The sequence below is a fragment of the Phaethon lepturus genome, unplaced genomic scaffold, assembly GCF_000687285.1.
Source record: "Phaethon lepturus isolate BGI_N335 unplaced genomic scaffold, ASM68728v1 scaffold9373, whole genome shotgun sequence".
Lineage (NCBI taxonomy): Eukaryota > Metazoa > Chordata > Aves > Phaethontiformes > Phaethontidae > Phaethon > Phaethon lepturus.
This window is the reverse complement of record NW_010531234.1, coordinates 129143-141383: the sequence shown is the minus strand read 5'-3', so window position 1 is coordinate 141383 and position 12241 is coordinate 129143. Positions and strand designations below refer to the sequence as shown.

At 36.4% G+C, this 12241-nt stretch overlaps 1 protein-coding gene across 1 annotated transcript in view; it reads left to right on the top strand.

The window, feature by feature from the left end:
• The first annotated feature begins 4001 nt into the window (after nt 1–4001).
• Nucleotides 4002–12241, top strand: part of TMTC3 (transmembrane and tetratricopeptide repeat containing 3) — a 24844-nt gene continuing 16604 nt past the window's right edge. Inside the window, exons 1-4 of the mRNA XM_010284476.1 lie at nt 4002–4212; nt 5842–6060; nt 10179–10278; nt 10972–11087. Of these exons, the coding sequence (XP_010282778.1) occupies nt 4024–4212; nt 5842–6060; nt 10179–10278; nt 10972–11087 (624 nt within the window). The 5' untranslated portion in view covers nt 4002–4023. The remainder of the gene's footprint in view (nt 4213–5841; nt 6061–10178; nt 10279–10971; nt 11088–12241) is intronic.

The window sequence follows — 12241 nt, the reverse complement described above, 5'->3', positions numbered from 1 at the left end:
GACTTGTCTTGAAAGACTAATTTGTAGCCATGTATTTGCAATCATATCTGTGATTGAAATGTGCATGTAAAGGAGAGGGTCAATAGCAAATTAAATAATTTTGATGATAAAGGTGAATTTTTTTTCTGGAGTTCTGAAACAGACCACTCTGATGGTGAGCTAGCCACTTAAACGTGACCTTGGATGTAGCTAAAATCTCAAATTTTTTTATGCTTAAGAATTCTCTTTCATTCAGATGAAAACAGTATTTTCCGTACAGTTGGCATGTACGTAAACGTAGCTCTGTCAGGGAACAGCATGATCAGTAGTAGTGCAAAATTAGAGTTCTGGGTGGAAGAAATACTAGAAATTCAGAGCAAAACAAAAGGCTTGTGAAAGCATCAGAATTGCCTAGGATTAAGGGATAAGTAAAGTAGCTGTCTGAATGTATATTCTATGTGGGGAAAAGAAAAGTAAACACCTACAAAAAGTAGTTGAGGAGCTAGCAGTTAAGGTTAGTTAAGCTTTTTCCTTTGGATAGGAGTCTGTACTTAGGAATGTATCCTTTTTTTCATATTTGTACAGCGGTAGGAGTTTCTGAAATAGGATTGTTAAAGAATTACCTTCGAGTTACTCCTCTAGTATCAGAGAGTACTACTCCTCACTTTGCGATATTTTACCTTAAAGGGCAAATTTAAATAAACCTTTTGGTTGGTTCTGTGTGGCAATATTATCTTGTTCCATTAATTTTTGGAACACAGTATTTAAAAAAAAAAAGTGGGTTTGTATATTGGAAAATCATTACATCTTAGTTATAGATCCTTTCCAGATGTCACTGCTTTTCAGTAGAACTAGTGAACTTCAAGAAGTAGGAAATTTACTGTTCAGAAGCTGTTGCAAACTAGGGATTTCAAACTCTGTTTCTAGCAGGAGAAGTTTCAGCAGTTTCTTCTCCACATTCTTGGGGGGGGGGGACACGGGGGGCAGACACACACTAAAAATTTTGATGAGTTGAAGTTCAAAAGGGGGCTGTCTTCTCACGTATTCCTGGAGTGTGCTTTGTTTTCTTTTTTTAATAAGATTTCTCTGGCTGCCAAGGCGACCATAAATACATTCAGACTTAGTCTTGTCTTAGTGTTTTAAAGTACTCTGATCCAGCCTGACAAAAAGATGTAGCAGCATCCTTTAACATTTAACATTGGTTTTTTCCTTTTTTTTTTTGTTACAAAGGTGGTGGCAGCTTTGAAAAAAGGCACTTTCTGGGTTGAAGTAATACCAATAGCCAGTGCTCCAGGTACTACAAAAGAAAAAAAAAAACTTCACTGCCATTGTGTGAGTAACATTGAATGGATTGGTTTGATTCCTTTTAAATTATCTTTGTCCTGGTTTTTAGTTTAACTGCACCTGCATCTTGTTGCACATGTATTCCTTCCTGTGCCACTGCTCCTTTACCAGTAGTTGTGATAGGTGATTGTTGTGCTCTCAGGCCCATGCTGGAAACCACAACTGAGATGAGATATCTCTGTGGCCTGTGTTTAGAGGATAGTATGCTTAAACCTGAACACAATTTGAAAAAAACGAACAAACTGAAGCAAAAAAAAAAAAAATCACCAGCATTTCAGGGTTTAGTACAGTAAAACATACTATAGCTTCCAAATAACTCATTATCTTTGATGTGTGAATCCTGATAGACATAAGGCTGGTGTTTTTGCTTATTTGTGGGTTCACATTATCTGGCTAATATTAACTGTTCTGTGTCCTCACAGATGTTACCCCTCTCTAGTTTTGGGGAGAATGCTATATACTTTTGTTCAGTCACCTCTCCTTTTTTTCAAAACTAAGTCAGTGTTCAACGGTCTGTGGCTTTTCAGTATCTTTGGTCCCAACAATTGGCAGTAATCTATGCTGTGTCAATCAGTGGTCAAAAAGAATGCCTTAGACCTGTAATTGCCTTCTTATTCTTCCAAGGCAGAACGGTGTTTTAAAACAAGCCAATACATAGTAATTTCACCTTTTGACCAGGTCACCCATTGTTGTGGTTTAGCCCCAGCCGGCAACTAAGCCCCATGCAGCCATTTGCTTACTCCCTCACGGTGGGATGGGTGAGAGGTTTGAGATAAAGACAGTTTAATAGGTAAAGCAAAAACCACACACGCAAGCAAAGCAAAACAAGGAATTCATTCACTACTCCCCGTGGGCAGGCAGGTGTTCAGCCACCTCCAGGGAAGCAGGGCTCTGTCACGCGTAATGGTTTCTTGGGAAGACAAACACCATCACTCCAAACGTCCCTCTACCCCTTCTTTCCTCTTCCATCAGCTTAATATACTGAGCATGATGTTACATGGCATGGAATATCCCTTTGGCCAGCCTGTGTCAGCGTGTCCTGGCTGTGTCTCCTCCCAGCTCCCCGAGCGCCCCCAGCCTTCTCGCTGGCAGGCCAGCACGAGAAGCTGGACTGTCCTTGACTACTTAGCAACAACTCAAAACATCAGCATGTTATCAAGAGTTTCTCATCCCAGGTCCAAACCATAGCCTCACACTAGCTTCTGTGGAGAAAATTAACTCTATCCTGGTTGAAACCAGGACACCCATAGAGTACTTTTTAAATAATCATAAAAAGGTTATTTAATAATTTCTGGGGCTTGGGAAATTTATGCAAGGCAAGAGAAAATAATGTAAGATAATGTTCATTTGTAGTGCCTTTTTTACATGCGATTTTTCTTTAGACAGGACTCTGGTGAACATTCACTGACACCATAGAAATTGGCAGAGTTGAGAGAAAAAAAAATGACCATATGAACTTCTATGAAGAATGCAAATAGGCAAAGTGTGAGCTTCAATGGTAAGTTTAACTTATTAATGTCCTCCTTTACCTGTTCTTGAACACCTACATTTATGAAGTTCTTCAAGTTTCCTGTTTGCTCTTCAGAATGTTTGAAATGTGTTTTTAATTGCTTTTGAAACATTTTGGGAAACACTTTTAAACCTAAAAACATGAAGAATTAACATACTGATGCCTTTTTAATAACTTAGTGTCATGGTTTAGCCCCAGCCAGCAACTAAGCACCACGCAGCCGCTCGCTTACTCCCCCACGGTGGGACGAGGGAGAGAATCGGAAGATTAAAAGTGAGGAAACTCATGGTTTGAGATAAAGACAGTTTAATAAGTAAAGCAAAAGCCGCGCACGCAAGCAAAGCAAAACAAGGAATTTGTTCACTACTCCCCATGGGCAGGCAGGTGTTCAGCCATCTCCAGGGAAGCAGGGCTCCGTCACGCGTAATGGTTTCTTGGGAAGACAGACGCCATAACTCCGAACGTCCCTCCACCCCTTCCTTCTTCTATGTCCCAGCTTTATATACCGAGCATGATGATATATGGTATGGAATATCTCTTTGGCCAGCCTCGGTCAGCTGTCCCAGCTGTGTCCCCTCCCAGCTTCCCGTGCACCCCCAGCCTGCTCGCTGCAGGCCAGCATGAGAAGCTGGACTGTCCTTGACTACTTAGCAACAGCTCAAAACATCGGCACCTTATCAACATTTTCTCATCCCAAATCCAAAACATAGCCTCACGCTAGCTTCTATGAAGAAAATTGACTCTACCCTGGCTGAAACCAGGACACTTAGTATGCAGTGTCAGTATGTTAAATTACTCAAGAGTTCTAGAGAACTTAATTTTCATAGTTCTCCAGTTTGCAGCATTCACTTGAAGTGCCCAGCCGTCTGCTAAAAACTACATCACAACTTATGATCAATCTTTTTTTTTTAGTAAAACATGAAATGTAGCAGTGTATCCAGCTTGTGTGAGGGCTTTTTAGGGGTGAGACTCTTTTAATTAGAGTATTTCTTTTAAACACTAAATTGTGTAAGATGTCTGAGACTCTAGGAAAACTTTCTATCTTACTGATTTTTAGATATGTAGTGTCACTAACTTCTAAAATATTGGATGTCTTAAGTCAAATTATCAAGTTTAGTTTTTAGTCAGTAAAACTACTCAAGTTTCTGTCTGTATATTTCAGCTTTGGTCCATGCAAACTCCTAGAGAAGATGGCTGATGTAAGCCTGAAGGAAGCAGCACTAATAGTTGGTGTGGTGGCAGCCTGCTACTGGAACAGTCTCTTTTGTGGCTTTGTTTTTGATGATGTTTCAGCAATTTTGGACAATAAAGATTTGCATCCTTCCACTCCATTAAAAAATCTGTTTCAGAATGACTTCTGGGGCACTCCCATGTCTGAGGTAAACTGTTTGTGAGACACTTTGAGCCATTTAGGAAATGTAAAAATCTCTCCGCAAGGTTTTTTTCTACTACTTTTCCCTAATATGTTTTTAACAGAATGGTTTGTTTCTGATGGAATTTGTTGGTGTTAGTATTTTGTATTATAAGATCAGGAACAGATTTCACTTATATTCTTTCCCTTTGTTAAGTAAAAGAACTTCTAAGAAAATTAAGTCATATAACATGCTTCAAGATGCTGTGTGTTATCTAATTCCAATATCAAAATTGACCATTTTCCTTTCTCTTCCTGCAAAAGCTAGACAATAACATACAAGGCTATTTATTTTAATTTTGGTCTGGAAGGAAAGATAACACTCTCAAACAGCAAGCTAGGAGTTAGAGAATGGGTATTGAATCCATTAAATTTATTTGAGTAAGTACGTTTATGTGAATTCAGAGTTTTTGGTTTGTAGTCCATGTAGAGTGGCTGTGGCTTTTATCTGAAAAGCTGCATTGGCATTAAAGTTGTTGATAAACATCATTAAATGGCAGTGGCTAAAGGGTTTACATATAGGTTAGGAAGTTACACATGGTGACATTGCTGAGCAAATGAATAAAAATTCTCTGACAGTCATAGGTTTTTTACCTGTCAAGGCATTCCACCTTGTAATCTTCTCTTTTCTTACATCCATAACATACAGAGTTAGTTCTTTGTGAGATACTAGTTTCCGGCTCTACAAATAGACTTTGTTACATAATTTTCATATAATCCTGTAATGAAATCTTCTAGACTCTTTTTCAGATGCCATCTAGTCCTGTAGTCGTTGAGAGTAAGTGGGTTCCTAAACTCTTCCCAGTAATATTTCAAGTAGTATTTTTAAACGTTTTTCCTCAAAAAAGTGTCTAACCATGTGGATGGAGAAAGCCATCTAATTCAATATTGATTTTGCATTTAAAACCAACTGAAAGTCATGTTAATTTTAATTAAATGAAGTCAGATTAATTTGATCTTCAATGGCTTTTTAAAATATTTCTTCCTATCTTGTATTTTTGGCTGTCTGCATGTGCAGTTTGGTTGCCTGTCCCACCCCTACCTCCCTCCCCAGCCTCCCAGTTTTTTCTTACATTTTCTTCCTTTGTTTTATGAACGTATTCAGCAAAATATCAACAGGCTGTGGGTTGACATGCATTTTGGAACAGGAATATGGTTTCAAGTGTGGTTTTCAAAAGGGTTTGTGGATGGAGTAACTGGCAACATAAACATATTGACTGTTAGACATATTGAAAACATGTAGATAATAGATTTAGATGAGCACACCGAATTTTTATTTTATAAAGTACTGATCTGAAACATGAAGTGCAGAGTAATAAAAATACTTGAATAATACATTAAAACTATGTGTAAGTAGGAAAAATAACTAGAATTAACTTCTCTGTTTAACATTTTAATTTTAAATTGAGTTTTCATTTAATTCACTACATTTTTTAATTTTTTTCATTATTACTGATTTTCAGGTGTTTATTTTGAAGGTAGATGCCTGAGAATAGAGGTCGGAATCACATATGCATAGATTTTTAGAAAGATATTTTGGAGTAAAAGTCCCTTTGTAAATTGGTCATGACTGATTGATTTATTTATTTTCTTTTAGGAGAGGAGTCATAAATCTTACCGTCCCCTTACAGTTCTTACGTTTCGCTTAAACTACTTGTTCAGCGAGTTAAATGCAGTTTCTTACCACTTCCTAAATCTGGTCTTTCATGTGGTGGTTTGTGTAGTCTTCCTCAAGGTCTGTAAGCTTTTTCTGGACAACAGGAGCAGTGTAGTTGCATCCTTGCTCTTTGCAGTGCACCCAATACATACTGAAGCGGTACGTATAGCTGTGATGTGCTTAATTTGTTCAAGCTGTATTAATTAACCTTAAATTTCATGGGTTTTGCATATGTTTATACATTTTAACTGCAAAAACTCTGTGTGATTTTACTTGCACTTACTCTGCTGTTTGCAATCAATGGTGGAGGTGACAAATTTTAATGCTTGGATTTGTTTGGTTATTCCATGCAGCTACTGAAAAATAATAATAAAGAAACATTAATTTAGTTATTGAATAACTTAGGTCTCTGCTATGAACATTGGCTTTTATGATGGTGGCTATGTTAACTTACAAAGATATTTGTGTTCTGTGATGATTCATCCAGTATTGTATTTTGGAAATACTTTTGAATACCTCTTAATTCATTTCCAGAAGTGCTAAGCAGTCCCCTCTAGCTAATCACGAAGTCTGTTCTGTTGACTTTCTTTTATGTCAATATATCTATCGCGGTGGGGCTTTTTCCTAGGATATTGTTGCTATGCTACATCTAACTTAGGGCCATTCTGTTTGAACCTTCAATTTTTGAACATATTTGATATAAGAAAGGGGAAATACATTTCTCGCATCTCATATTTACCTTTCCTTTGATTCTGAAGGAGTTTTTTGTTGTTATGAAAAGCATTATTTATACAAGCTGTCTGATTATGTACCTTCTAATGGTCAACCAGGCTTGCAATGTTGTGGAGTAAATGGAGTCTTGTGATCACCATCTATTAGATTTGTTTCCCTCAGGAACACTGATAAAGCAGATCTGTGGAATTCTCAGCTGTTATTTCTGCACCACTTAGATTGGCTTTCCTAGATTCCAGTTCACATGTGTTGCAAAGCCCATTCTCAGTCTTTTTTTTTTTTTATAGTATTATCAGACTTCCAGAAAACTAAGAATGTTTAAACCTTTTGCTTCTTTGGAGGAGTTATCCCTTTTTGTGTGTGTGTGCATTTTTGGGGTGTGGGTGTGTGTCTTTTGATATTAAAAACATGAGAAAGGTTTGCTCTTACCTTATGTTGTATTTTTTTTGGTCCTTATTTGTTTGGGTGAAGAGTTCACATCTCTCTCTTGTTCTCTAAATACACAAATACCTGTCAGTAGCAATTCAGTAGCCTGCACCTGTGTATTTTGAGCAAATCTTTATAGGAATTAAGTTCATGGGTTTATAATTGGCTGATATTTGAGCTACTAATACATCTTTGCTAGAAGAAGTTAGTGGCATGTTTAAAAATGCAAAAGTTAAACATCTAAAAATTTTTGCTTGATTTTGTGCTGAAAAGCACAAACCCATGTAAAATCTTGGGTAATATGGATTAAAAAAAAATTTTGATAATTTAATTTTGTTTTCTGTTTGTTTGAAAAAACATGCTTTAAATTTCAAAGTTTGGCTTTGCCTCTTTGTAGTAAATGTGATAGTATCTTTACAGTAGCATTAGTAAGTTGCTAGTGACTTACAGTAGTGGTTCGTGGCTTAGATGATCCTATGTAATTTTCAGTTCCATTCCAAATATGATGATTCTTTATCATGCTTGAACTGTCAGATTCTGTATGAGATAAGTAACACAGTTGCTTTTAGTACTCTGCAACAAGAGTTAGCAAAAAGTGTCATACAAATCCTACAGAATATTGTGTAATGAAAGCTTATGGTGAAAGGCAATGTATTACAAAGTTACAAAGTATAGTTATGAAGCAATTTTGTAATAAGTATGTAATCCCTGATGTCAGCCACATGAGGGCACTGTAAGACTGTGATTGGTAGAGCTTGGTGCTGTACTTAAAAAAGTTACAGACTGAGATTTAAGTGCAATTTTAATTGAATTCCTGTGCTGTTGTACTTAGGTACTCAGTGAAGAATCAGTTAAGGGGTTTTCTTCCTCCTCTTCCCACCTTTTTAAATTTAAGCTTTCCACTTTTGAGAAATAGTGCATTTTACTCTTTCAAGTGTTTTCATTAAGAATTCTGCCTAACATGCAACTAGCAAAGAATTCTTAGAGCTGGCACTTGAGACTTGTGCACATGTATAAAAGGCAAAACAATTGGAAGTTTCCATACATGGAAAAGAGGAGGTAATAATGAGCTGTATTTTAGAACTGGGGACTTAGGTGCTAACTTATTCAGACTTTAGTGAAAACTCCAAAACAGGTCTCATTCACAGTTTTTGTATCATTTGATGGTACATTTTTTATCTTTTATAATTGAAATGTATCTTATTTTAATTCCTTCAGATTAGTCTTCTACTTATTGCTTCCCTGCACAAGAGCCTGAGACAGAAGATGCAATACATAAACATTTCAAACCTTTACCTATCTTATGATAAATATATTTTTCCTGGAAAAGTTAGCAGAGCAGGATAAATAGAAAATAATGTTCTGCTTGACTTCAGAGATAAGCTGGGCTTTCGTGATGGTAATATATCATTTTCTGAGGAAAAATTTTTGAGGAAATAACAGCAGCATTATAGTTTCATTTGTCCTTGTCTTTAGAATTTCAGTTCAGTCTTTCTAGCTACTTTGGTACTGTTCAGGCCCAAGGCATATTTACCACCTTTACAGCTACGGGATGTCAGCTAACGTTGTGAATGCTGGAATTTTCTCTGACCTTTGTATCAAGAAACAGAACCTCTCTTTGGTTGGTAAGGGACTGTGGAGAGACACCAGCACACTTGCTTTACTAATGATCTCTTTAAACTGATCTACATACAAAGTTCTCTTTAATTTCTGTCTTAATGCTGGACAATTTTGAGATCCAGGCTGGGAATCCTTGAAACATCTTAAGACATTTTGGAAACAAACACCTGTATAGTATCCAAAATGTTAACACAAACTTTGATGTCCTATCAGTTGTGAAACATGCTTTATCTGTGCATGATTCAGTGAGTGCTTTGGTAAACATGTGCTACTCCCAACAGAAGCACCAGAGCATGATTTCAAATTCAGATTTGAATACTTTTCTTTACACTGTGACCTTGGATATTGAGTTACTTTCTCTTTCTGTGCTGTACTGGATCAATCATGCTTGACCAAGAATGTACCTAGCAATAAAAACTTCTAGCTGGGTCTGGATGGCTGAAAGTTGATTTCCAGCATCATCATGATTAAATGGTGAGCTATGAGGTTTCCTTAGCTAAGTATGACCATCTGCCTTGGGATAGCATGCCATTTTTCAGCCAGCTTACTTGCAAATATTTGGATGCAATCAGAGGAGTTACAGAAGGGGACAAATGAGGAAGAAAGGCAGTCCTAAATGGTATTGTGGTCAGCACAGTGGCTACTGCAGTAACCATTAACATAGTGACCTGTATTCCATCTCTGGTTGTTGGCTGCACCTTAGCATTTTTTGAAAACAGCTCCTGAAATGGAAATTAATCTGTATTTCATTGGGGATTCTGAAACAACCTTTTGCCCTATGGATTCTAGCACTTTTCCAATTTTCCATAAAACCCACTCTTCTCTGCCTCATTACCAAAGGGGCCGCTACCCACAATTTTAATATTGCCAACCAAATTATCAATCAGAAAATTGCCAGACCTGTAGTAAAGCCTGAGTCATTCTTTAACTTAATTGCACAGAGCATGCCATCAATTAATTTGTAACTCTTGACTGCTCACCTAAGAGCTGCCATAGTACCAGTCAAGGGAATGCTTCTTTCAGATTCAGATCTGTTCAGTCAGTCAGAAAAGGCATGAACAAAAATAACAATCATAGTTTCTATATGTCACTGTCTGCCAGATGTGTATGTGCAACAGTCCCTCTCAGGCTTCACTTTTGATGAAAGCTAGTTTCTTCCAAGTATTATGAAGAAAGCAGTTGTTATCATGCCCAAATTCTGCCTCAAATTCTGTTTGTGGCTGGTGTTACTAAAGGTAAAAGAAAATACAGTATTTCTCAGTTGTCTTGTTAATGGTTATATTTAGGGGCACATCAGCCACAGATGGCCACCAGCCATCTATATCATCCTGTTACTGAATTCAGTACTGATTGAACTGAAAGCAGCCTTACTCAGCCTTTTTTGCTTTGTCTACAGATCTTGTTTATGCATATCCTGATAGTATTTCAGTCATGCACTATTTTAGTACTAAAGTAGCTGCTAGAAGAATAATCTTGGGTTTTTTTGTTTTTCTTTTCAGGTAACTGGAGTTGTGGGCAGAGCAGAGCTTTTGTCATCTATCTTTTTCCTAGCTGCTTTTTTGTCATATACAAAATCTAAAGGGCCAGATAATACCATAGGTAAATGATTGATAAATATATACATAACTTAATTTCTGTATCACTGATAATAGAACTCTTAAAATGGTAATATGGGTGTATTGGTTATTCAGCAACTGTGTAGAAAAAAACCTTTCAGCCCCAAGATACCAGTGTAATAGTACTTTACATTATAAATGGCCTTTTTTTTTCCTTAAAGATTTAAGCACTCCTTCAGTTGTTTTGTAATGCCAAGAGTAGGGGACTCTTGCACTGACTTCTATTAATGCAAGTAAGTGGATGTATGCCAAGATGCATCAGATGGTCACAAGTAAGCTGCAAAGTTTCAGTGGAGATGTAGGAGGCTTACCTCTTTTCCAAAGTCAAATTGACCTTGTGAAAACTCATGACTCCATGTAAAATATTCCATTTGAAAAAGTGTTCTGGTGAATTGGGAAAGACTGTAGGTTTTTTGTTTTCCTATTGTAGATTAGTCTTTTGCCTTTTATTTAGTTCTTTCAGTTTAAGGGAGGCAGTTTTAAAACTGATATATGTATATTTTCTGTAGAATAAAACTGTTAATCTTCCCTTTAATAGCAAATGGCGTACTGAATAAGTTTATAGAACATAGCATGTTCAAACATCAAGAACCAAAGTCTTCACTTTTTAAGTTAATTTATTAAATGGTTTTGTTGTAAGATGGAACATCTTCAATAATGTCGTCTTTATTTGCAGTGTGGACTCCAATTGCATTGACTGTGTTTCTAGTAGCTGTTGCAACACTGTGTAAAGAACAAGGAATAACGGTGGTGGGGATATGCTGTGTGTATGAAGTATTTATTGCTCAAGGGGTAAGCTGTTGAAAAACAAATTGGATTTCTTCTAAGGAATTCTGTAATGAGACATGAAGTACTTTGAAGTGTCATATTTCAGTACTGTTTTTGGTCAGTTCGGGGTAACTATAGTTGTGTTACATTTTTTTGTGTTTTTTTTAACTCAACTAATGTTTAACATAGATGGTTCATGGTGAGGGAATCCAGTGACTTCTAAGTTTTCCTTTATATGCCTTACAGAGATATTAACCAATATACTCAATAAAGAGTTGACATGTCTTAACAGAAGCCTAAGATTTTAGTTGACTGAGGTTTGCAAAGGCTAGCATGTAACAGTTTTGATTAAAGCTTGAGGTGAATAAAGTTGGGGGATTATTTGTTTTTAATTCCTGTAGTAAAAATAGAAAATATATTATATACAAATGCATTTCATCATAATCTGAAGAATAATCAGATGTTTTGGAGTAGTCTTACTTGAATCAGTAATATTCTTATAAAATTTGTTGTTCTTAGAACACCTTTAAATTGAATTTCTAATCTGATAGGTTTCTTCTTAATGTAAAGACTTATTAATGCTTAATAGTAATTTTTCTTTTGTTTAGAGTAACAAGATGTTCCTGCAGTGAAATAATTCTTGGGTTTCTAATAGTTAAACCATATGCAATTTAAAAGTGTATGATTGCATATTCTAAGAAAATGTTCTAGTTCACTATTCCTTAATTACTTGAAGGAATATTTTGCAAAAACTGCACCAGTAAAAGCTGAAAGATCTTGGGCATCTTTCTCTGAAAGTCTTGGGGCTGTATATTCAAGGCAAAAACACAAAAATCACATTTTTTTGGTGCTTACCAAAATACATGTGTTTGTAGCTATTGCCCATGCAGGCCAAGTGAATAAGCATATAATTTTCAAACTGGATTTCTAAGGAAAACCCCAGTACGTGACCGTACTTTCAATCCCCATTTCCTTTCTTGTAGTAACTTTTGATCTGATCCTCAGTTTCCTGAAAATTTAACAAGTTTGTGTAAGTCAACTGAGTAGAAAAGATAAAATCCAAACTGAGGCTGCTTCTGAGGGCACAGGTATAGCATGAACTAAGAATTTGACCAATTCTCAAAAACGTATCAATATCTGTAGTTCAGCCAACCAGTATATGTGAAACAAATCATCCA